The sequence below is a fragment of the Manis pentadactyla genome, chromosome 2 (assembly GCF_030020395.1).
Source record: "Manis pentadactyla isolate mManPen7 chromosome 2, mManPen7.hap1, whole genome shotgun sequence".
Lineage (NCBI taxonomy): Eukaryota > Metazoa > Chordata > Mammalia > Pholidota > Manidae > Manis > Manis pentadactyla.
Window position 1 is genome coordinate 102,369,671 of NC_080020.1, and position 25,403 is coordinate 102,395,073.

Sequence of the window (25,403 nt, forward strand, 5' to 3'; positions counted from 1 at the left end):
CATGCGGTGGCTTGGGGTGGCAGGGGTGGCAAAGGCAGCAACCTGTTTGGGTCACACACATTCGTGTGACTGGGATTTTGTCATGAATGAACCCCTTCTCTCCTATTCATTCCACACCACAGCTAGGCTAACCTTCCTAAGAAGCAGCTCTATACATATGACTTCACCCTCAAAAACTTTCTGGACTCCTTATGACATGACCTGTTCAATTAAGAAAAAAGTGGCTTATTTTGACATTCAGTATTCACTGTAACATGATAGGTTGCACACTCCCTACTTATCTTCCATTGCTCCCTAGGTATTTCAGCTAAAATGGATTACCCAATATTCCCCCAAACAGATCTAGATTTGATTTTTTGCTCAAGCTCTATATTTTACCCAAAATGTTCCACCTAACTCTATCTATCAACCTCTCTGTGAACTGCTACTCATCCTTTAAGGTCCTTCTCAATTATAATCTCCTTGATAAAACTTTCACGGGGTTCTCCTTGTCAATTAAGAATCTGACACACAGTTTATATTTCTCTAATGAATTTTCCTTGTTCTACCTGTATTATAATAATTTATATACTAGTCTCAGCACTCTACTGTAATATCCATCCCATGAGGTTTATGCCCTTATTAGTTTTTATATTCCCTACAGTGACTAATTCAATATCTTGTCCATAGTAGATGTCAAATGAATATTTGTTGAGTTGAAATGAGCTGAGCATACAGAATTAATTCATCCATTAATTCATTTTCTCATTTATTCTTTCATTCTACATTTATTTAGAAATTGTTAGTTGAGAGGTACCATGCTAGTTACTGGGGAATAAAGCAACAAAAGAAAGAAATTTATCTCAAGGAACTTATGATCCATTGGGTAACTACACTTAGACAAAAGTTAAGCCACTATTTCTATTTCCTTATTAACTTTTTGCTGTTTTTAGTCTGTGATATATTTTAGAAGCTTTGATTGATTTGGATAAAATTTATTAAACTACAAAATGATATCGTAAAACTAATTCCATCTAATGATTCAGTTGACCTTGATGGGTATTAGGTAAAAGTTTTTAAATTAGCAAAGCTTATCAAATTTTAAATGAATTTAAATACAGTTTGGCAGATGTAAGTGATATGTGTTTACAACATGTTGTACAGTGCATAGAACCAATGGTTTAATCCAGATAGGTATATTATTTCTATTAAATGAAAATTTCATTTTGTTAATTATTCATAAGGATGTTTTTGTGAAACAAAGGGGCTAATTGCTTTCTCCTTCTACTGATCCCATAAAAGTTGGGAGAAGTTACAGTAAGTCTATAAAGCAAAATATTCTAAATACATGAAAGAAATTATAAACATGAATACATATACACTAATGCATGCATATGAACCAACCTTGTTGCACTTAAATGAATGGTTATGTTTTCCATGAGATAAGATGTGTTAAACTGAAATAATATTTTGAAAGTTACCTAAGAAATAAAAATATCTTGAGTTTAGTAACAGATAAAGTAGTAATGTAGAATGTTTACTTTGTTTAAATAATTACACAAATGATATTAAGTTATTTAAGAAATACCATTTTATAAAATAAAACCTCATCACATCTCAAAAACATATTAAGATATGATATACACATGCTTTTAAATGTGAACATGTAATATGCTTTGCATATTAATATTGAATTTAAACTTTATTCAAATTATATTAATAAAAATCATTTATATGAACCAAAAAGCATTAACATGGAGGTACATTCTATTTATTTCATTATATTACTATAGTCTACCAGATCACAATAACAAACAATGATTATGAAACAGTCATAATTAAAGCCTCTTTTAATATGGAAACTTCCAAGTACCAGCAACCATCTTTACATATTCATTATAAAATAGGGGCAAACATACTTGGTTCCATTTATCTGATATTATAAAAAATGTTTTGAACATTTGAGAATTAACAAAAACAAGTGAAAACAACTAAAACACGGCTCTTTAGAATACAGTAAACTATAATAATAATAATGAAAAAAAGCAGTGAGTTTTGTTTACAAATTGCATAGATAAAATAATACCTAAGAAAAACTGGAAAATGTTTTGGTTTGGTTTGTGTTAACTAAGTTGTTTTGAATCTGGCCAGCAAAAATAGCCCCAAATTCATAATTAATAAGAGTACCTAAAATTTTATCTTTGTGAAGGGCTAGACAGGTCAGATTTGATATTTAAAGCTCTTTTAATCAATTTAGGTATCATTCACAGAAGGGATGGCTAGAATTCATGGGTTATGAGATTGGCATGGTTGTACCATATTATGTATGTAGTTTTCTTTTGTATTTTCTTCTCCCACATACATTTTGAGTTACACTAAAAAACTTTTTTTTTCTAGGAATCTGCTTCTCTGAAGTTTTCTTTTTACATAATTCCAGACAAAGCTTTACTGGGTGGGCTTGAACTAAAAACACAAAAGCTCAAATTGCCAGAGTCTCTCAGTGAGCTCCTTTTTCCCTGCCCTTCCTTAGACCCCAGAATGGCCTTGACATTTAAGTCTCAGCATTCCTATGAGTCTTCAGACCTACAAAAGATACTAGCAGAGAAGGGGGGGCCAAAGAAGCATATTGACCTGATCCTGAAATGCTTAAACTATAAATCCAGATTCTGAAACCAAAGCATATTTTAAGCACAAAGACCAAGTAAAAGTTACTTGCAAATTATCTTCCCATCTCTCTACTGATGACATGAGACACTTTGATTTAAGCTTTTACCCTAAGCAGCAAGCAATTGCTAGAAAGAGGAAGAAATGGTCGAGAAGTGATTAATATTGCCAAAGGCTGGAATATAACACAGAATATGTCAATAGTCTTTAAGAAATGGAGATAGTTTCATGTTTAATTAAAGTGGTCAAAGGAAGTAGACATGTTGACATTCCTTATTTCCATGTCAAATTGGAGGAATTATGGGTGTATTTTTTCAAAAGTGATGTTTTATAGACTGGTAGGGAACAAATACAATTTTAAATTCACTTGGAACAGTCAAGAGATAGACTTTATAATGAAGTTCCAAAAGTAAATTGGTACGTCTAGTTAGTTCCATAAGCTAAAATGGACATAAAAGACAATTATTGAATTTAATGATAATTACTATGATTTCATAATTAGTTTCCTGGAACAATACTACCTGTGTTAAGTAACATGATACATGTGTTAAGGGGAATGTCATTTTGAATTTTCATTTTCAAAAAATAAGAGCTGACTTGGATTAAAGATGGCGGCGTGAGAGGAGAGACAGAGGCTTCCTCCTAAAACTGGATACAATTAGAAAATTTAATTCGTGCAACTAATCCTGAGAGAGCAACAGGAGAGAGGATGCGTCAGACTGCACACACCTGGAGAAAAGAGCAGACCTCAGCGAACAGGGTAACATACCAGAGCTGTGGCTCCGCAAGACCCGAGCCCCTCCCCCACCCCAGCTCACTGGGGGAGGAAGACAAATGGAACAGAGAGGGAGTGGAAGGCTTGGGGCTGCTGAATACCTAGCTCTGGAGATCTGCGCTGGGAGCACAAACCTACATTTCATGGTGCTTTCATGAGACTCGCATGACTACTGGTTGGAAAGTTAATACAGGCAGAGCTCCTGGGGAGACTGGGATTCTGGCTGCTTGTGGAAAGCAGGGATCCATATCTGGCTGCTCTGGGACAAAAACTTATACTTGTGTGCCCGGCCAACTGGCTCAGGCAGTGGAGACAGGCACAGGTGCCAGGAGGAGGGGAACAGCTCTTTCCTACCCCCAGTACTGCTCTCCTGTGACCCCCGACATTGCTTCAGGGGCTCAGAAGCTCCAGAATAGAGCTTATGGACACTAGAGGGCGCCATATACAAACATGAAATGCCAAAGGAACCTTGTCCAGAGTAAAATTGTTAATACAACTCCCGAGAAAGATTTAAATGATATGGACCTTGTGACTCTTCCTGAAAAGGAGTTCAAAATAAAAATAATCAACATCCTAATGGAGGTAAGGAAAGACATCCAAGAACTCAGGAATGAATTCAGGTCAGAGATCCAATCGTTAAAGAACACAATGGAGGGTATTAAAAGCAGGTTGGATACGATGGAGGAGACAATAAATGAAATAGAAACCAGAGAAGAGGAATACAAAGAAGCTGAGGCACAGAGAGAAAAAAGGATCTCTAAAAATGAAAAAATATTGAGAGAATTGTGTGACCAATCCAAGCGGAACAATATTCACATTATAGGGATACCAGAAGAAGAAGAGAGAGAGAAAGGCATAGAAAATGTCTTTGAGGAGGTAGTTGCTGAAAACTTCTCCAATCTGGGGAAGGAGATAGTCTCTCAGGCCATGGAGATCCACAGATTCCCCTACACAAGGGACCCAAGGAAGACAACACCAAGACACATAGTAATTAAAATGGGAAAGATCAAGGATAAGGACAGACTGTTAAAAGCAACCAGAGGCAGAAATAAGATCACAAACAAAGGAAAGCCCATCAGGCTAGCAACAGACTTCTCAGCAGAAACCTTACAGGCCAGAAGGGAGTGGCATGTTGTATTTAATGCCATGAAGCAGAAGGGCCTGGAACCAAGATTACTTTATCCGGCGAGATTATCATTTAAATTTGAAGGAGGGATTAAACAATTTCCAGATAAGTAAAAGCTGAGAGAGTTTACCTCCCACAAACCATCTCTGCAGTCTATTTCAGAGGGACTGCTATAGATGGAAGTGTTCCGAGGGTTGGATAGCTGTCACCAGAGGTAGTAAAATCATGGTAGGGAGGGTGGAGCAGCTGATTGCGAGGCAAATGCAAAATTAAATTGACTATCCCCAAAGCCAATCAAGGGATAGAGGAAAAGTATAGAATCTGATACCTAATATATAAACAATGAAGGAGGAAGAAAAAGGAGGAGAAATAGAAAAGAACCTTTAGATTGTGTTTGTAACAGCATATTAAGTGAGTTAAGTTAGACTCTTACATAGTAAGGAAAGTAACCTGGAACCTTTGGTAACCACGAATCTAAAGCCTGAAATGGCAATAAGTACATACCTATCGATAATCACCCTAAATGTAAATGGACTGAATGCACCAATCAAAAGACATAGAGTCACTGAATGGATAAAAAAACAAGACCCATCTATATGCTGCTTACAAGAGACTCACCTCAAACCCAAAGACATGCACAGACTAAAAGTCAAGGGATGGAAAAAGATATTTCATTCAAACAATAGGGAGAAAAAAGCAGGAGTTGCAGTACTAGTATCAGACAAAATAGACTTCAAAACAAAGAAAGTAACAAGAGATAAAGAAGGACATTACATAATGATAAAGGGCTCAGTCCAACAAGAGGATATAACCATTTTAAATACATATGCACCCAACACAGGAGCACCAGCATATGTGAAACAAATACTAACAGAACTAAAGGAGGAAATAGACTGCAGTGCATTCATTTTAGGAGACTTCAACACACCATTCACTCCAAAAGACAGATCCACCAGACAGAAAATAAGTAAGGACACAGAGGCACTGAACAACACACTAGAACAGATGGACCTTATAGACATCTATAGAACTCTACACCCAAAAGCAACAGGATGCACATTCTTCTCAAGTACACATGGAACATCCTCCAGAATAGACCACACATACTAGGCCACAAAAAGAGCCTCAGTAAATTCAAAAAGATTGAAATCCTACCAACTAACTTTTCAGACCACAAAGGTATAAAACTAGAAATAAATTGTACCAAGAAAGCAAAAAGACTCACAAACACATGGAGGCCTAACAACATGCTTCTAAATAGTCAATGGATCAATGACCAAATTAAAATGGAGAACCAGCGATATATGGAAATAAATGACAACAACAACACAAAGCCCCAACTTCTGTGGGACGCAGCGAAAGCAGTCTTAAGAGGAAAGTATATAGCAATCCAGGCATATTTAAAGAAGGAAGAACAAACCCAAATGAATAGTCTAACGTCACAGTTATCAAAATTGGAAAAAGAAGAACAAATGAGGCCTAAAGTCAGCAGAAGTAGGGACATAATAAAGATCAGAGAAGAAATAAACAAAATTGAGAAGAATAAAACAATAGCAAAAATCAATGAAACCAAGAGCTGGTTCTCTGAGAAAATAAACAAAATAGATAAGCCTCTAGCCAGACTTATTAAGAGAAAAAGAGAATCAACACACATCAACAGATCAGAAATGAGAAAGGAACCATCATGATGGACCCAACAGAAATACAAATAATTATTAGAGAATACTATGAAAACCTGTATGCTAAGAAGCTGGAAAACCTAGAAGAAATGGACAACTTCCTAGAAAAATACAACCTTCCAAGACTGACCAAGGAAGAAACACAAAATCTAAACAAACCAATTACCAGCAAAGAAATTGAAGCAGTAATCAAAAAACTACCCAAAAAATAAGAGCTAAAATATTTCATTATAGATATGTGACTGCCATTTCCAGATGTTCTACCCACTGTTCTGTCTGATACCAGAATTGCAACACCTGCTTTCTTCTCTCTGTTGTTTGCTTGAAATATCTTTTTCCATCCCTTGACTTTAAGTCTGTGCGCATCTTTGGGTTTGAGGTGAGTCTCTTGTAAGCAGCATATGGATGGATCTTGCTTTTTTATCCATTCTATTACTCTGTGTCTTTTGATTGGTGCATTCAGTCCATTTACATTTAGGGTGATTATTGAAAGGTATGAATTTATTGCCATTGCAGGCTTTAAGTTTGTGGTTACCAAAGGTTTAGGGTTAGCTTCTTTACTGTCTTACTGTCTAACTTAACTCGCTTGTTGAGCTATTATAAACACAATCTGATGATTCTTTATTTCTCTCCCTTCTTATTCCTCCTCCTCCCTTCTTCATATGTTGGGTGTTTTGTTGTGTGCTCTTTTTAGGAGTGCTCCCATCTAGAGCAGTCCCTGTAGGATGCCCTGTAGAGGTGGTTTGTGGGAGGCAAATTCCCTCAACTTTTGCTTGTCTGGGAATTGTTTAATCCCTCCTTCATATTTAAATGATATTCGTGCTGGATACAGTAGTCTTGGTTCGAGGCCCTTCTGTTTCATTGCATTAAGTATATCATGCCATTCTCTTCTGGCCTGTAGGGTTTCTGTTGAGAAGTCTGATGATAGCCTGATGGGTTTTCCTTTGTAGGTAACCTTTTTTTTCTCTCTGGCTGCTTGTAATACTTTGTCCTTGTCTTTGATCTTTGCCATTTTAATTATTATGTGTCTTGGTGTTGCCCTCCTTGGATCCCTTGTCATGGGAGTTCTGTGTACCTCTGTGGTCTGAGAGGCCATTTCTTCCCCTAGTTTGGGGAAATTTTCAGCAATTATTTCTTCAAAGACATTTTCTATCCCCTTTTCTCTCTCTACTTCTTCTGGAATACCTATGATTCTTATATTATTCCTTTTAGATTGATCACTCAGCTCTCTTAAAATTCTTTCATTCCTGGAGATCCTTTTATCTCTCTCTGCATCAGCTTCTCTGCGTTCCTGTTCTCTGTTTTCTAGTCCATTAATGGTCTCTTGCATCTCATCCATTCTGTTTTGAAGTCCTTCCAGAGCTTGTTTTATTTCTGAATTCTCCTTCCTTAGTTCTTGCATATTTCTCTGCAAGTCCATCAGCATGGTTATGACTTTTGTTTTGAATTCTTTTTCAGGTAGACTGGCTAAATCTATCTCCCCAGATTCCTTCTCAGGGGAAGATGTAGCAGATGCTGAAGCTGTCTGGGTTAGTCTTGTCTGGATCATATTTTTTTGCCTTTTCATGTTGACAGGTGCTATTGACTGTCAGCTGGGAGGGCCAAAATTTTCACTTGCTACTGGCCTTTCTTTACTGGGACAACTGCGACCTCTAGTGGCTTGTGTTGGGTAATTGCGTGTAGAGTGGGTCTTTGTGTCTTGCCTGGCCGGAAGGGAGAAATTTCCCTTTCTGTGGGCGGAATTTGTCTCAGGCTGCTTCTCTGCTTTCGCAGCACCCGGAGGGGTGATGGATGGGGGGGCTGCTTGACTGTTTGCCTCCGTGAGGGGTCTCAGAGCTGTTGCCCAGGGGGTTAGTGCACCCGGTTTTCCCTGTAGTTTCCAGCTGCTGTACTGTGACCTGGGTTGTTTCCGTCAAGCTTTTAAGTCCCTGTCCCTTTAAGACTTTCAAAAAGCCCCCGCTTTTCTTTGTCACAGGGGCATCAGCTTCAGCACCCGCTCAGAGGTCTTACTCCCTGTTCCCCCAGTATCCAGGGCCCCCTGGGCATGTACTGTGTCTGCGCTCTGGCCCGGATGGCTGGGGCTGGGTGTTCGGCAGTCCTGGGCTCCGTCTCCCTCCCGCTCTGCCTATTGTTCTCCCGCCGGGAGCTGGGGGGAGGGGCGCTCGGGTCCCGCCGGGCCGGGGCTTGTATCTTACCCCTTTCACCAGGCGCTGGGTTCTCGCTGGTGTAGCTGCAGTCTGGCCACTGTCCTGCGTCTTCTGGTCTCTCTTTTAGGGCTAGTTGTGTTTGTTGTATTTTCAAAAGTATATATGTTTTTGGGAGGAGATTCCCACTGTCCTACTCACGCCGCCATGTTGGCTCCGCCTCCTACCCACTGTTCTTCAACTTTTTAGGATGTGTGTTAATGAAGAGGGATCTAACTTTAAGTCTTATATTATAAGACATTATAATGTGAGAAAGTTGAAATAAATGTTGGGGATAGTATTTCTCTTTCTTTTTAAGTCATGTAAGAAAAGTATCTTCTTATTTTAATCATTTTGATTAATTAAATATTTCCCTCCTTTATTTAATAGTGAATAGAGGAGCAAATATTCATAATGAAAATCAACCATCAATGAAAGTATATACAAGTACTTTGTTTATCACTAAGTAAGATAATTATTCTCTACTTTTCATGGAACCAACTGCTGTCTTTAAAAGGAGAAGAATTAATGATACCAAAATAAAATTAAAAAAAAAAAAAGAAAAGGAGATGAAAGCATTCTCTTTATTTCTCGTCAACAATTATTGTAGGTTTTAGCCAGGGCAATTAGATAAGAAAAAGAAATAATAAGCATTGGATTGGAAAATATGCCTGTCTTTGCAGAATACAAGATCTTGTGTATAAAATGTTCTAAAGAATCCTCTAAAAATCTACTAAACTAATAAATAATTTTAGCAAGGTTGCAGGGTAAAAGGTCAATATTCAAAAGTCAATTGTATTTTTGTGCATTAGGCATAAAAAATCTGAAGATAAATGTAAGAAAAGAATTACATCTAAATAACAATCAACCATTACTTTACATACCAATAAGGGAAAGTAATGTTGCCATATTATTTATATTAAAAAAGAATAAAATACTTTGGAATAAACTTGACAAAAGAGTACAAAACCTATATTCTGAAAACTACTCAACGTTCTTTATCTACATCACCCTAAACTAAAATTAGAGGGATTTATATATTTGACTTTGAACATGATATTTTTCATATTCATTTGCCACATGTATGTTGTGTAATCTGCTTACCCCTTCTCCTCTTCTCAGGAAAGGATATCCAACTTTGCATGTGATATTATGATTAGATTCACAACTATCTTTTTGGATATCCTAGGAAGAGAAAGTAAACAGAATTAGAGCAGACATTAGGTGAAGTTCTTGAGTGTGGTTTTCGAGAATTTTCACAGCTGTGCCTTGGACTCTGTCTTGTTAAGGTTTTTCTCCTAGTTTAGTTGGGAGAATCACAGAATTCTGGGATCACAGCCATGAGAAATCTGAAAACAATCCTAAAGTTAAGGGACATTGCATATCACACTATCTTGTCTAGATCTTCCACTGTAAAATCGAAATACTAAGAGCACCTAGGTCACTGGGTCATTAGGAGACTTGACAAAATAATCCACACATGCTGGACTGGCACAGGGGAGTCCAGCGTGAATGACAGTCATTGGAAGGGTTTAGCATAGTACATAAGAGCATGGGCTCTGCCTTGGGACCCCCAGGATAAATCCTGATTCCACCACCATTATTAGCTTCCTCCTTGTCAAGACTCCTCACTTCTCTGGGTCTGATTTTCTGTCAACTGAGGTTAGTCATACTCTATTTCATCAAGTGGAAAATGCCATTGACTATGAGATTCACCATTATTTTACATGCTAATGAGAAGGTAAAAGTAATTCTGCCAATTAAGAAAAATATCAGTTGTAAAATTCATTTCAGAAGTGTTAAACTGTGAAAAAAAAGGTTTATCATAGAATCCCTGTAGTACAGTAATAACTACTTAAAAAAGAACTAATGAGAATTGAATAAGTGATACTCTATGAACAGTGCCTGGCACTTAACATGAGTCAAGAAGAGGCTGCCATTATTATTGTCATTATTGTTAAAAGAAGTAAAGGGGATGCACTGTGGATTGTATAGTTCAGTCTCTCTGCCAAGACCATCTAGTTAGTTAAAGAGAATACAGGCAATGATTTTTAATGCTGTCTCCTTTACAGAGAAAAATTCAGTGGTAATGTTTTTCCAGCATCACTTTGCACATTTGGATTTATAATTAACATTCTATACTGAATCTAAAATATGTGGTAATAATACAGGATATTTTTTAAGCCTATCTTAGTCATCATGTCCTTGAGTGATATCCTAAAAAATGGAGAGAAGTATCAGTGAAAGCATGAATTTACAGAAACTAGACAATAGAGTTTTAATATTACATACAGTAAGTGTATTGGTTTTTTAATATAATCATATATATTCAGATAAGTTTATACAGTATTTTAATTCAGGGTGATTCATTCAGAGATCAGAATTAAAAAGCAAAATTCAAATTTGGAAGTACTAATTATTTCTGATACAGCATCTTATGCACCTATGTTATTTGCTGAAATAATACAAAACTTTTGTCATGACAATGGGACATGGTCACTTCTCTTATCCTAATGTAAGGCTTTTGCAGACAAAGTGGGAAATATTATCTTGATTTTTCTGCATGTCAATATTTTTTGTTGTTCCGCACATTCATTACTTCCTCCCTGCACTTCCTGTTAAACTGTTTTGACTTTGATTGTTATGCTTGTTTTTTCCCTTGACTCAGTCTCAATTTCTGCAGTGTAAGGCCTCTGTGAAATACACAATTTTGATACATCGGAGATCCTTTCCTAATACTGAATCCAAGAAGTCATAAGTTGCTAAAGAAATATATCAAAACAAAAGCTTTAAAAAAACTTAATACTTGTACCATTGGTGAGTACTAATTTTCTACAAAATGCATTCTAGTCTTGTAAAATCGATGTAATAAAAATAAGTAGCTCAGTAATATGAAAAGTAGGTTCAATAAAGGATTATTACAAGGATAAATAAATTTATCAAACTAAAAGCTTACCTCAATTCCTGAAAAAATTAGATTTGGAGAATAATGCACTATGGTTCTGGTGTTATAGGCACTGTCCTTTTTATTTTTGACTGTGAGGCTAATGTTGAACTTATCGTTGTGGGACCTGACAATAAGTAGGCCCTTTACTGTGGTGGATACATCCAGAGTAAGGTCTGAGATACATTTTTCCTTGTTTCCACAATCTTTGGCAAAGGGAATCTGAAATGGTCACAGAAAAGTATTTATCAAAATTTAGTTGAGCATTATTTAAAATTATCTAGTAACTTGCATAAAAAAATGACATATTGCCACAATAAGTTAAGCAACTCTTAAAGAGAACAGATTTCACTGCAGAAATCATAAGGATTTTTATATTTTTGTTCCTATAATTTATAGGGGGAAAGAATAAACTTTTATTTTTGGTTGTAAATTCTTCTGGTCCTTTGAAGAATGCACAATTTTCACAGATGTTTTTCACTGGCTTTTAGTCTGCCAGTGTAGAAGAGTTTCAGAAAAATCAAGTCAAGTACTCTAAGATGTAAATCTATGAGAGGACACTTTAATACTCAACTCTGATTATGAGATTTTGTATTAAAAAGAATCAAACACTCAGGAACATAATAGAGCTCAATCAAGAGGGTAGAAAACAGTCAAGCCACATACCTGGGAGGTTTCTTTGACTCCTTGTCTTCATTAAGCCCCTCCCTTTAATCCAGTTTATCATCCGGAAATGTTCTGTCTACCTCTATCCTAAGTATCTCCCAAATTTCTTCTTGCCTCTCCATTTCTACCACCACCTCTAGCCCAGCACCCTTATTTCCTCCCTGAACTAACACAATAGCTTCGTAACTGCTCTCCTGCACCAACTCTTGTTCTGATCACCATTCCTCCTCGTCATTCTCTTTATTGTAGCTGAAGTAATCCTTACCGAAGTGCAAATACAGCAGCACTTTCACTGAACCAGTTAAAGCCATCAACAACATTTCATTGCTCTTCCAAAAACTGAAGAATCTGTGCAGTGGCACAAAGTCCTGAATGATCTGGCTCCTGCCTGTGCTTCCTGCCTCATCCCCAATCACCTTCCTCCCCTTGCTCTTCAGCTTTGGTCACAAGAGTGAGTTTAATTTAGCTCTGTTTACACCTCAGAACATTCACACGTATCTCTGTGCCCGAAATACTCCCTCTACTCCTCCAAATAAAAATGGAAAATCATCCTTTGCTCCAGTTCTGAACTTCAATGTCAACTTCAGGGAGTGCTCCCTGAAGTTCCCGTAGAGCTCTGAAGCTCTCCTTCAGAACACACGCTTTAATTACTACCGAATACCTGTTCCCAGGTTAGACAGTAAGCTCTGATGCCTGTGCTTAAAAAACAACAGGTATATTTGGAAGGAAGGAAGGGAGACTGGAAAATAGGGGTATGGGGCCAACTAATTCCCCACCTCTAATACTTCCTTCCTTGGTGCCACACTTGGGAGCTCCCTTTCTACCCACTCACATACTCTCTCAGGGGTGGGATAGTAGATCTGTGAATTTGGAAGCAGGAAATGGGTGAAGATAGCTCAGTCTCTTCTGATATCTTCTGCTCTTGGGGCAGTGGTGTGCCCATAGGAAGCACACAGTACACTCCACATCTCCACTCTGCAAGTTTTACAAGATGGGCTCCACGAACGAGGCCTGCGATTGATGAGCGCTGCTGATGACCTATTTAATTATCTGCGGTCCAAGCCTTATTCAGTAGGACACCCATTATACCTGAACCATGCCAAGCCACCCAGTATTCATTAGTAATAAAGAAGAGCCTCTCTTTAAAATGGTCCTAAATTCAGGAGAGATAAAAATAGGTGTCACTTATAAGTTCCTTTAAATTCAAATAATAGGAAGTTAGAAGAGTTGTGAAAGGTCTAGAAGAGTCTAATTCTTTTTTTTTTTTAAAGCATACTTGGTGTAGGGTTGTGTGTGTTTGTTTATGTGTCTCAAGTTTTTTCCCAACATATTCACAAACAGTTATTCTGAATTTTAAAAAAATCTGACTTACATATTCATGTACTGAATTTGGTAGAGAATCATCAAGAATGGGCCCATTTTCTGGATCAGTAAGATTAAAATCCAAAGTTATTCTCACTGAGTCCCGGAAGTCATGCTTGTCCTAGAGGTTGAAGCATAAACATAATGGTATCATATTCCTGGTGGTTCTGACCTTGTTATGGCTTCCTTCCTCTGCCTCTGTGGGTTGGGCTCACTGGAACATTCTTGTGCACCTGATCTGACATATGACCTCAGCAGGCTTATGCTTTACTGGAGAAGGACTACTCTTCTGCCTTAACAAGGGACACTGCCGGAATACAGGAGCTCTTGATTATGACCGGTGACTCACCTCCAGCTTCTCAGATGGATGGATATGCCATACTTGGCATGGCAGGTTATACCACCCCAAGCTCCTTGCACAACAGTATCAATTCTCTTGAGATTATGGGTTAAAAACCTCTATGTAATACTTCTAGGAAAGTCTCCCAACTTCAAAAGAGCAAACTTTCTTTGAGATGCATTTCATTAATATATATACCTTTAGTTGTAAGAATTTTATAATGTGAAATGTTATGTAAATAATGTGAATGGGATCAATATTGTTTATACTCTCATCATTAATAGTCACCATTTATAGCACATCCAGAATTATGAGCTTTACACACATTATTGAGAATTATTTCAATCCCCCAAAATGAATAATTATTACAGTCCTTATTTTACTGATGAAAAACTGAACCTCTAAAAGATTAAACAACTTTGTCAAAATCATTTGGAATGTGAAAAAGCTGGGATACAAATTCCACACAGGCCGACTCCAGAACAGATGTTACAATTCCACTAAAGTCCAAAAGAATTTTGGAAAATTTGCAACTAGCTCATTCCTTTTAATTTCAGTGCCTAGACATAACTAGACACTAAATTTTGGACAAATATGCACCACAGTGATTTTCTAGCAGGTTGGAGGCAGTGCCACATCTGGTTTCATGCCCTTTCAAATATTTTCTGAGTTATAACTCCTAAATGTCCAGTTCTGATGAACCTAATAGAAGGATAACCCCAGTTTAACTTTTTTCTGATCATAGATTGATCTTAATGCTGATGGAATAAGTTTATTTAGATACATGTCATAGGGGATATTGATGTGAAATCACTGAGGAATAATAAATATGGTCTAAGAGCATCTATGATTTCTGTCACTTTCCTGACCTAACTACAATATTTTCAAACTGTAGAACATGAATACATCAAGAACACAGACATAAGGTAGGGGAAAAATTGGCCTTGGGGAATTCCAAGATCATATTTAAGTTTCTAAATTTCAATCTTTATTTATCAATTCAAATGAAGTATTTTCTTATTACATCCTTTTTTTTTTTTAGTATCATGTACTTTCTAAGAAAATGCTTCATAAATTCCTGAACTTAGGTGGGAATGCTCCCCACATATGATACAATGACTTCATAAAATACATTTAAAATGATGCAAACTGGCCTTCCACCACCTCTAGAGATTAATAATTTGTTTTCCAAGGCTCCCTTATCCACTGTAATAGAAAGAAGCTCAGGTAACCTAGAGGTGATAGAAAATACCAGATTTTTTTCCCTTCCATTTAAAGTCAAGCTGTGAAATACACAGTTCAGAGGACAAGAAGAGACTCCAGAAAGCATACGGTGCAACAGTTTCCTCTCACGGCATTTAATCACTTAGCATGAACATCAGACTGACAAGGACACAAAAGGTAAATGACGTTTTCAAGTTGAAGAATAAATGAATGAATGAAAGAAATGAGTCAGTAAATGAAGACATATGGTCTCTTCTCAATAAGCACACCAGTCCTTTAGTATTCCATAATCTATGGATGTCTGGTAACACACACAGGGAAGATGAAAAATAGTTTTATGAAGAGTATTTGGAAATTAGAAAAATCAGACCTGTGATTTTCTGATAAAAGTGACCAAACACAATAAAGTTTACTTCATGATGTATATTTTGAAGTAAAACCGTAAGACTGATTGACTTAATATAAGACATCTATACTCTATTCTTGATTTGGAATAAGGCAGCTATAATATATGATTTACTTGCCAACATGTAGAAGGAAAACTTAGTGCATTCTGATTCTCGAACTGTGATGTTTCTTTGAATCTTTCTTTCTTGAGTTCCTGAGAAAAAGCTTCGTGATATCTGTCTTAGTGAATCTAGTGTGACACGGTACAGCAGATCTATAAAAATAAAAGTAGAATAATTGAGAGAAATATTTATTTGGGGTGATTTTCATATGGTCCAGCTCTTAAATTCGCATTATAGAAAAATCTCTTGAGCAATCAGTCAACTAATAATCTTTTATACAGCACATTCACACTACTGCTGTACAATGGGGTACAGTCATGAAGCTAAACTTGAGGAACTTTACAGAACTGCTTTTTCAGTTCACTATGCCTGTAATGTTTAATTACACTTATCTTAATATAGACTATGTTCAAAGCACATTATAAATAAGTTTAATAAAATAGGCATAACACAATAAAAAACAAGTTAAATCTTATACTTTCTATGAAGGCAACAATTCTTATTTGATTCCTTAGTTACTTTATAAAAATTAAATAAGACTGAAATAATTTTGCATATGAAAGTGTAAATCGTTATTTAACATCCCTACACCTCATTTATCTTCTAGTTAGAGGACTATTGTAGAGCATCAATATGAACATATAGATAAAACTGAGAAAAACATTTTAACAATGAATGGTTCTTCTCACTCCACTTACAGTTGGTTTACAGAATAAATTACTCTTTTGCAGTCAATGGAGTCATATTTTGGCTCCAACTAAATGTCAATAAAAATCTACCCTAGGAAGTGTAGAGTGTAGGGAGGAGGATACCCAGGCTAACATGATGTGCCTGAGAACACATACAAGGAACATGTCTGACTCTCAAAAACCAGGAACATCTTGTGAATGGAGCAAGGGATCTCAGCAAAGTAGGGGTGCCGATGCACGCAGGTCCTCTGCAATACCAGTCTTACCGGAGAGAGGGCAGCAGAAGAGAGGGTTTGTGAAAACCCATAGGCAGGAAAAGCAGGCTCATTTAGAGTCCAATTTCCAAAACTCGTCCTCTGAATTTTTTAAGTACCTGATGGTTCATACCAAATGGGCGAGGAGAGAGAACTGTGGAATGTTGAGGCCATTGCTTCTAAGTATACAGTTTCTGCTCCAGAATTTATGGGATTCCTTAACCTATTCTTTGGCAGTAGGATTTTTTTTTTCAAGGATCAACATACTCACAGGGGCAAATGTGATGTGTGAATCCCTATAGTAGGGGGAAGTAAAATTATCTTACTGGATTTCAGCATGCTGGAGGGAATGTATTGTCCTCCTGCCCAAAGTATTTGCTGTACTACACTTACCGGCTTCATAAATCGTGTCTTCTTTGGACTTTAATTTCACATCAAAACACGCTGTAGCATTTATGCATACTGTTTCCTTTCCTTCCACGTGGCAGTTTTTCTTTTGAATATTCACTTTATTGGGTTCAAAATTCATGGTCACTTTAACTACGGCCACATCTCGGGACCTACAAATACATCAACAATGGTGATTACTCACATAGGTTCACATGCAATGAATGCCATCATTTTGGGAGCGCAAGGGGAATGCACTGAAGTGGAGTCATAGTGTGGGGTTCTTAGGACTTCATTTCTTTGGCGAATTTGTGATGCAGAAGAGATTGTATCTGATGTTCTGAGGCCCCCCAGGTTGTTTTGGAGCCATCTAAGGCTTTTGGTTCTGAAGGGTAGCAGAATATGCCATTCCAAATATGACCCAAAATATACCACTTTGCTATATTGATTGTTTTGAGCTGCAGGCACCTGAAAAATGGCAAATGTGACAGGAGACTTTCTCTGACCTCCCATTTTATGCCTAAAGACAGATTCTCCAAAAGGAACTCACTAGTCATCAGTCCCCTCCTGTGAGTTCATCAACCAGGGAAGACTGATTCTTACCACAGGAGAGGAGATGTTACACTGAGACAAACCTTGTCACAAATGATCACATCTCCCATCTGTTCTTCTAAGGGTCGCTCATCTCTCTTAAAAAACATTTACTCTACCCTAAGACCCTACATCCACCTTCTCTTTCCCTATTAAGATGGTTTTTAAGTCTCACGGAGTCCCTCATTTTTCTCTGGGTACCTCCCATGTACACATGAGGTGTATGTGTTAATAAACTTGTGTTTATTTTTCTATTGTCTTAATCTGTCTTTTACTATGGGTGTCTCAGCTGAGAACTCAGAAAGATAGAGAGAAATTTATTTTTCATTCCTTACAGTTTATAGGCCATAGATCTGTTTTGCCCATGATAGAAAAGAAATGGAACCAAGTGCTCAGGGGCAACCTAAGAATCAAAATCATATTTTGGAAATCTTGGTATTTATTCTCAGTCTGAAAGAGTCGAGAGGCTCTGGGCAGCTTTTCAACACTACAAATTTTATATAGACAGTTACAAGTACCACAGCTCAATATCCTATGAATAGGTAGGTCCCTATTTACACTTCTGCATTTTAAAAGAAAAATTGTACTTATTTTTCTTTTAAAACATTTTATCTATAGGAAAGATAGAAACATATAGAAAGGAAACAAAGAGGACACGAAGCACTTGTAATTCTACCACTCAGCAATAACCACCATTTACGTTTGGTACATTTAGTGTTTTTTTCTTTGTAGAAGACTATATATATATAGAGAGAGACACATACATACATACACACACATGGGCCCATATATTTATCAACATACAGTGGCTCATATACATATGTATGCATATAAAATTTAAACAATCATAATAATATAGTAAATTGCTTTCCAGTATTTTTATTTCTCTGGGAACACTATTTTTAATGGCAGCAGACTATCCCATAATCTATTTATTTAATTCTCTCTTATTGGATATTTGTTCTAATTTTTTTGTTAAAAAATAGTTCTTACATATAGTGCTACGATGACTCTAAAGATCAAATATCTTTAGCCGAACATAGATCATAGCTTTAAAAAATCTTAAGTAAATTCCTTGTTTAAAAGCACAAATAATATAAGGCCTTTTAAAACTTATTGACAAATACTTTCTAATATGTTCTAACCAGTTTTCTCTTTTGCCAGCAATGAATGAGCATATACAATATGTTTGCTTTTTATACCTCCTGACTTAGCTTTGGTTTGCTAGTAGTTTGATTCTTCGGGAATGAGGCTGCCTGGTCCACTCCCCACACCATATCTCTTTGCACAAACCAGATCTTTAAAGAGACTATGGCTCTATTTACTCCACATGAAGGGCTTTCAATATCTGCTCCTGGACGTCCCTGACTGCCTGGTGGGCCCCTGTTTATCACCTGCCCTCTGTATCCACTCTCAGTCCCTCCTCGCATTACAAATCTTGGTCTTCATGTCCCATTACACTGGTTTGGTTCATTCTGCTGGGCAATGATAGGGACCCAGCTCTGTCAGTCTGGTTCATAAAAGATAAAGTCTTGAAAGGCAAGAAAGGTCATAAATAAGTTTTCAGAGCTTTGTAAGAAGTCCATGAGACAAAACTGGGGAATAAAAATTGCCCTTAAAACACGTAATTTTTAAAAACATGAGGAAGAACATAATAAATATTTGTGAGTTAAAACTATCATAATTAATTAATTCAGAATTAATAGTTTAAACAAAAACTAAATATACCCTTTGTTGCTGACACGGGTAACTTCTGGCTTGGAGCCTTGGTTTTGCATGGGTCCTCCCCTAAGTCACAGCCTGGGGGTCCCTCCCCTAAGTCACAGCCTGGGGGACCCTCCCCTAAGTCACAGCCTGGGGGACCCTCCCCTAAGTCACAGCCTGGGGGCCCTCCCCTAAGTCACAGCCTGGGGGGCCCTCCCCTCAATCACAGCCTGGGGGGCCCTCCCCTAAGTCACAGCCTGGGGGTCCCTCCCATAAGTCACAGCCTGGGGGTCCCTCCCCTAAGTTGCAGCCTGGGGGTCCCTCCCCTAAGTCACAGCCACTTGCTGCCCAGCATTCTCCTTTCCAAGGCATCACCTTTCAGGTTTTAATTCCCTCTATTGTACAGTTACAACCTTTTTTTAAACATAATGGCTATTGTCTGTGTACAGTTTAGTATGTACCTTTTATTTGAACATTAGTTCTTAAGCATCATATTATTTTTCAGGTCTCTATCTTTATCTGTGTCACAATTTTTTCTACTATGCTGGATACATTTTTGGGAAAAGGACCGTTGGCATTTGTTTCTCTGTGGATAGCATTAAAGCAATGAGTAATCTGAAACAATCAACATGTGGACTTTCCACTGAGGCAGGTGACATAAATATTTTTTTTTACTAAGTGCTTCTTTTATATTTCTTAATGAAGTTTATAACATTTTTCAAAATTATCACACAAAATTCTCATTAAAGCTATTCTTGATTTCTTTTAGTCACCTTTTCCCAAATAGAACCCTTTCTGGAATTGTGTTTTTTAACTGCTTAAAACTATAGCTATTAATGTTATTAATTAAGAAATTACTATTCCATTAATAAATGAAGTAGTAAGTAAAATGATATTACTGTGTGTTCTGACAATTGACCAGGATTTTACAATGAACTGAAATTAATTTGAGAATGCCTGCATTTTAAAGGCTGAGCAAAGATATTATTGAAGATGCTTCTATGCTTGGCTAACAATATAAACTCAACAAGACAATGCACAATTGTCTAATTATACATAGTAGGTGAATGAATGAGGATTCAATTATCCCTAAAAGACTATAAGCAACTCAAAGCTAGGGACATTTTCTTGTTTATATATATTTCCTCTATGAGGGCTTCTTCTCCCTGACTTATCCCCCACAACAGAATAGCTATCTTAGTGCCAAGCACATAATAGATACCCCAAATTAAGTTGATTCTACTTGTTCCTTTAATACGGTTTCTTTGTTTTTAAGATATATCAACTCCTTCATCTTCCTAAACTGCATAAGTTTTATTTTATAGTGGAGCTCAAAAGGAAATACTTGGTATGACATAAGTACTGATTATATTCTGAACTCTGAAACTATTAGTGAAATATTATCAGATTAATTGTATGTTATTAAAGTACACACCAGAAGAGGGCAGCACCACCAATGCCACCAATAGTCACATCAGTCAGACCGTCACCATTTAAGTCCATTTCTCCATGGATAGACTGGCCAAAAAATTTTAGTGTTTTGCCATCACCACCTGATGGAATACGCTGTGAAAATCCAAACAGAGAGTTTTTATGTTAGAAGAGTCTCTTCAAAAACAGTTTTTAATAAATCTGAGAACTTGGATTGGTTAACAAAATATTTAAATTAGAGATATTTTGGAAGCCTGCCCAAGAAGCCCCTCATGTGGAGACAAGAGGAATTACTCAGATGTTCCCAAAGGACATTCTTTTTATAGTACAGACAAAATCATTTCAGGGTTACTGACACCAGACAGAGGGAAAAAAAATTATATAACGTCATAATGTTTAATGCTCCAGGAAAATATTGTAATTGGCTCTGCTTTCTAGCTCCTGTTGAATCCCACTGCACAGAGATGTTTAAAGGTCCTAAAGACCTTGAAAACATCATGCAAGCAAGAGGGGGAGTAGAAGATCATCCTAGGGGTCAACTTGGGGTTCACTAAATTTTTGGGCTAGGTATAAATAAAACATTCCATCAAATACATTTGCTAATAAGTGATCTTCTTTACTAAAAGTCAAGGGTACAACAGACTCAATTTCGCTATTATGTGTCCACAAGGTTGGAAGGCACAGCTGAATATGGAGTTGTCAAAGAGTGATTTGGACACATTCCCATATATAATATATTTGCTATCTGTACTTCCTGACAGCTTTGGTTCAAAATGGTAATATTTTAATAGAACCTGATGGCAAGGAGACAGGACTGACAGACCCTTTGTGAACTTGGGGTCTTCTCATTCTCCTGTTTTCTGTTTGAAAATCATAAATTAAGAAATCAAGTAAGGCAAAGGAAATGGAGACAGTTTTCATGCTTAATGGTCTGTGGCTTTTTGGGAAGTATTTTAATATTTTTTTCAGGAAACAAATCAGGAGACATCTGCTTCAATGGTTCTGGAGTTGATTCAGTTTGATTCTGAATCATCTCAGATACAAGCAGCAGCTCTGGCTACATAGAAATGAGTAAGCACATCTTCACCTACTGTTGGAAAAAACATTTTGTCAATAATTAAACAACTCAACTCAAATATTTTTATGTGTTGTTCTTGTTTAAAGCTCTATTTTGATTTACCACCATTTACAAAATAAGTTGCTTATGACTATCTGTTCCATTTGCTATGATTTAAATACCTGTTTTCTAAAGCAAATGCTACTTCACTGAATTTGCAGGATTAAAACTGATGGAATGAAGTGTTAGTACACAAGAAAGAAACTCCTTCCTGAGTTCCTGACTCATTCATGCCCCACTGGTTACTCTTGCCTGTCCCTGTTAAGAAAATAATACCATGAACTTTTTAACAGGAACAAATAATCTGTTAAATGGATTGGAGTGTTGTTACTGAAAAATGCCCTTTGTTTTGTTTCACTATTAATGTCATTATGGGTTTATGAAAAATGAAGCACAACTTCCCAGTACAGTACGTGAACAGATTTTGAGAATTCTGTTGGCTGTCATACCAAACAGAATATTCAAACATAAAAAGAAATAATAGATGTTCTGATTTTCTTTTCATGTTACATAAGCTAGAAAGTAGTAAATTCTATTTTACTTCTAAGTAGTTGTTCAATGCTTAATTAACTATGGTTACTTAAAAACAGACAATTATATTAGAATAATTCCTTTAAACTCTTCTATTTTTACAGTGTGTTAAACACTTACGTAAACTGATTTTTCTCATGTAGGAAAAAAATTACATTTATGGATTAGTGGCATTAACTGACAATAAATTTAAAACAAGAACAATGGAAAAACTCTGCAGGTTAAGCTTAATTATTCACATTTTTTTCTCCAAGATGGATTACTCGTGAGAAAATTATAAACCTTTCTGTAACCCAAATTCATTTGCTGAAAATACAGCAACTTAATTCATAAATAAAAATGTAATGCAATTTTTATAATAATATGGATATTGAATATAAAAACAATAATCTCATTTCTTTTATTGGATAAATTATATAATCATTGTACTCTTATTAAAAAATGTCAGCCTCTATTTAGGATCTGACTCATGGCAGATGTTAAGTAGCATTGTTAAAAAGTGTTGTTTTGTTTTGTTTTTTACATTTCAAGAGACTGGACCATGGAGACATGGCAGATAATAACAGAAAAACCTAGATAAAAGGATAAAATACAAAGTAATTCTTCTATAAAGATAACTTAGAAGAGAATTAAATCTAGTTTCCCAATAGGGTGAAAAAACAGAATTAAATAACTCATCTAGCAAGACAGGTAATGCCTGGCACCGAATCCACGTATTGTTTGAGGACGAGAATCTGTCGGTCTAACTTCTTACTTGTGCATACTCTTTCCTTATCGTCTTGCCACTTCCATGATAAATGTACACGGCTCCCCCGTGATCATCTTCCAGAGGAGCTCCTATCACAATGTCATTAAATCCATCAAGATTGAGGTCTTTCACAGCAGCAATAGCTGTTCCAAAACGAGCCCCACATGGCTCATTTTTGTTTTCTTTTGTGCATGAATTGTGCTTCAGAGATGAACAGCAAGTCTGCTTCATGGGTTCCAGGCTCATTTGATATTCAAATCTTGTCTGGGAGAAAGATAAACAGGATACTTATGGATTTCTATCATTACTACTGTAGTCGAAGTTTTACATACCCACTAAATCAGTGCTATTAAAGCCATTTGTACATCAACAGTAAAGTTTATAAAATTTCTTAAAAAGTGTGCCTATTGGAGAGCAAAGTTAGACATTTTGAAGACCAGGTTGTAGAAGTGCAGAAAGAAGACATATTGAGGATTTTTATGGGCTCTCTTTTTAATGCAATTGAGTGAGTATGTAACTTGCAGCATGTTTTTAAAGCTGAAGAACTGAAGTTTTAAAACCTTGATTCATGTCACTATCCTTTCTTCATCAAAAACTGTGTTTCTTTGAAAAGTCTGTATATATTCCCCTGTACAGGACAAAGATAAAATTTGCTCTGTTCAAAAACCAAATTTTTTCCAAAGATACCTAGAGTGAAAAAAAGCCAAAAACTCAGTCAAGTTCAGAAAGTACTAGTAACGAAGGACAAGAATACATTCCCTTGGAAAAAAGGGAAAAACAGCACAGGACTAAAAAGTTGACAGGAGGACATCCAAAGGAAGAAAGATACATAACTTATAAATTAAAGAAATTACTATGTAGAGACTCCATTTAACACACTGAATAGATGAATATCAACTTTGCTGTAAACAGCAAAAAACTCTTCTAATGAAGAAATCAATAATTATTTCATTTAACAAATGATGTTGAAAGTTAGGAGTGGAAAACAAAATCTCACTGCAGCTCCATGAAGTATTCTAAAGACCATCGGATGTAGTTTGCTGAAAGTACCTGGTGTCATTGCCTTAAAATTCACTACTTCTCCACAGTCTCTGGGTTCCCGGCCACTCACCACCCTGTGTAGCTTTAACTGCTAATGTTACTCACATCTCCGGGCCAGGGCTCATGAATGGATGCCCTGTGAGTTTAGTGAGATTTATATTTATCCTATATAGCAGTTTAGTGAGATTTATATTTATCCTATATACCCTATTAAAGAAGAATAGTTCACGTTTCCAAGCAGAAAATAGCTAATGTTTAAACGACTTTATTAGAATTTTAAATGTCATTTAGAGATGGAGGGGTTAGTGGGGGGAGGAAGCCTGAAAGCTTCTTTGCTCCATTTCCCAAAGTGAATGAAAAATATTAGGACTATATTATTTATTCAAAATTGAAAGAAAGGAAGAGATTTCCCTGGATTTCTACCACACTCAGAGTCACCGTTACCTGGTTCAGAGCGTACACATACACTTTTCCTTGTTCCTCTTTCTCTGCTCCCATGTACATGGGGGCCCCAACCAGAAGGATGTCAGTATTGGAATCTTTATCAATGTCAATTGTTGTTAAAACACTGCCGAAGTAGGAACCAATCTAGGACACACACAAAAACACAAAACAGTCTGATGAACACCAGAAATTATCAAGGAAGCTAAAACCTGCATTTCTTTTATTTATACCAATCTAGAAGAGTCTCTGAGACTCAGATGGTGAAGGAAATGAAAGAGAATTGGACACCTACCTGAGAGCCGTTTATTGGCTCTCGCATGAGGCTATGAACACAGTGAGGCCCCTCCTTGAGGAGGAGCGGCTGTTACAGATTCCCCGGCTTTGAGAGAAAACAGAACTGACTTCCTTTAGATTTCACCCTGACCTCTGTTTCTTTCCCACAAAGCAGGACAGATCATTAATACCACAATGATTTTTTTAAGGAATAAAATGAGATGAACAATAGGAGGCATTCTGGAATGGCTTTAATATATGTTTAAATACAGTAATATGAAAATATAAAATAAAAGACATCATGAGGAGCTGATTTGTCCTGGAATACAGGACAGCATACAGTCTTAGAAGATTGTCTACTAAACAAAATGGCTGGCTAAACCTTGTCCCAGCAGCTATGGGAGATAGGAAAATATAGAAGGATTGCAGGGGGGCCATTGTCTTGCAGCAGAATCTTTTCTCTTTTAAAGATAGGGATGCATTTTAGGGAAATGCAGGGGACTTAACACTTCACTATCTAAAAGCAATAACCACCCAAATACTGACCTGTGTTCAATATTTGATGCTCTTGATAATTCTCCTACTGGACCCTCTTGTGTGGGCTTCCATGACTTTCTATTTGCTCCCCTGATTCTGCCACTATATTATAGGCCTCTCTTTCTTTTCATCTTTGCTGGTTCCTTTTCTTCCCCCATCCCCTATATTTTAGCCTCCCCTAAGTTCAGACCTGCATTTTTCCCCC

At 36.7% G+C, this 25,403-nt stretch overlaps 1 protein-coding gene across 2 annotated transcripts in view; it reads right to left on the minus strand.

The window, feature by feature from the left end:
- ITGA1 (integrin subunit alpha 1) overlaps positions 1-25,403 on the minus strand; it is a 161,545-nt gene that overhangs the window by 23,400 nt on the left and 112,742 nt on the right. For both annotated transcript variants that reach the window (XM_036900387.2, XM_036900386.2), the window contains exons 13-21: positions 24,389-24,532; positions 22,910-23,167; positions 20,512-20,642; positions 16,788-16,954; positions 15,467-15,603; positions 13,389-13,499; positions 11,363-11,572; positions 9,511-9,591; positions 1,384-1,460 (exon numbers count right to left, since the gene is read on the minus strand). In XM_036900387.2, the coding sequence (XP_036756282.2) occupies positions 1,384-1,460; positions 9,511-9,591; positions 11,363-11,572; positions 13,389-13,499; positions 15,467-15,603; positions 16,788-16,954; positions 20,512-20,642; positions 22,910-23,167; positions 24,389-24,532 (1,316 nt within the window). The remainder of the gene's footprint in view (positions 1-1,383; positions 1,461-9,510; positions 9,592-11,362; positions 11,573-13,388; positions 13,500-15,466; positions 15,604-16,787; positions 16,955-20,511; positions 20,643-22,909; positions 23,168-24,388; positions 24,533-25,403) is intronic.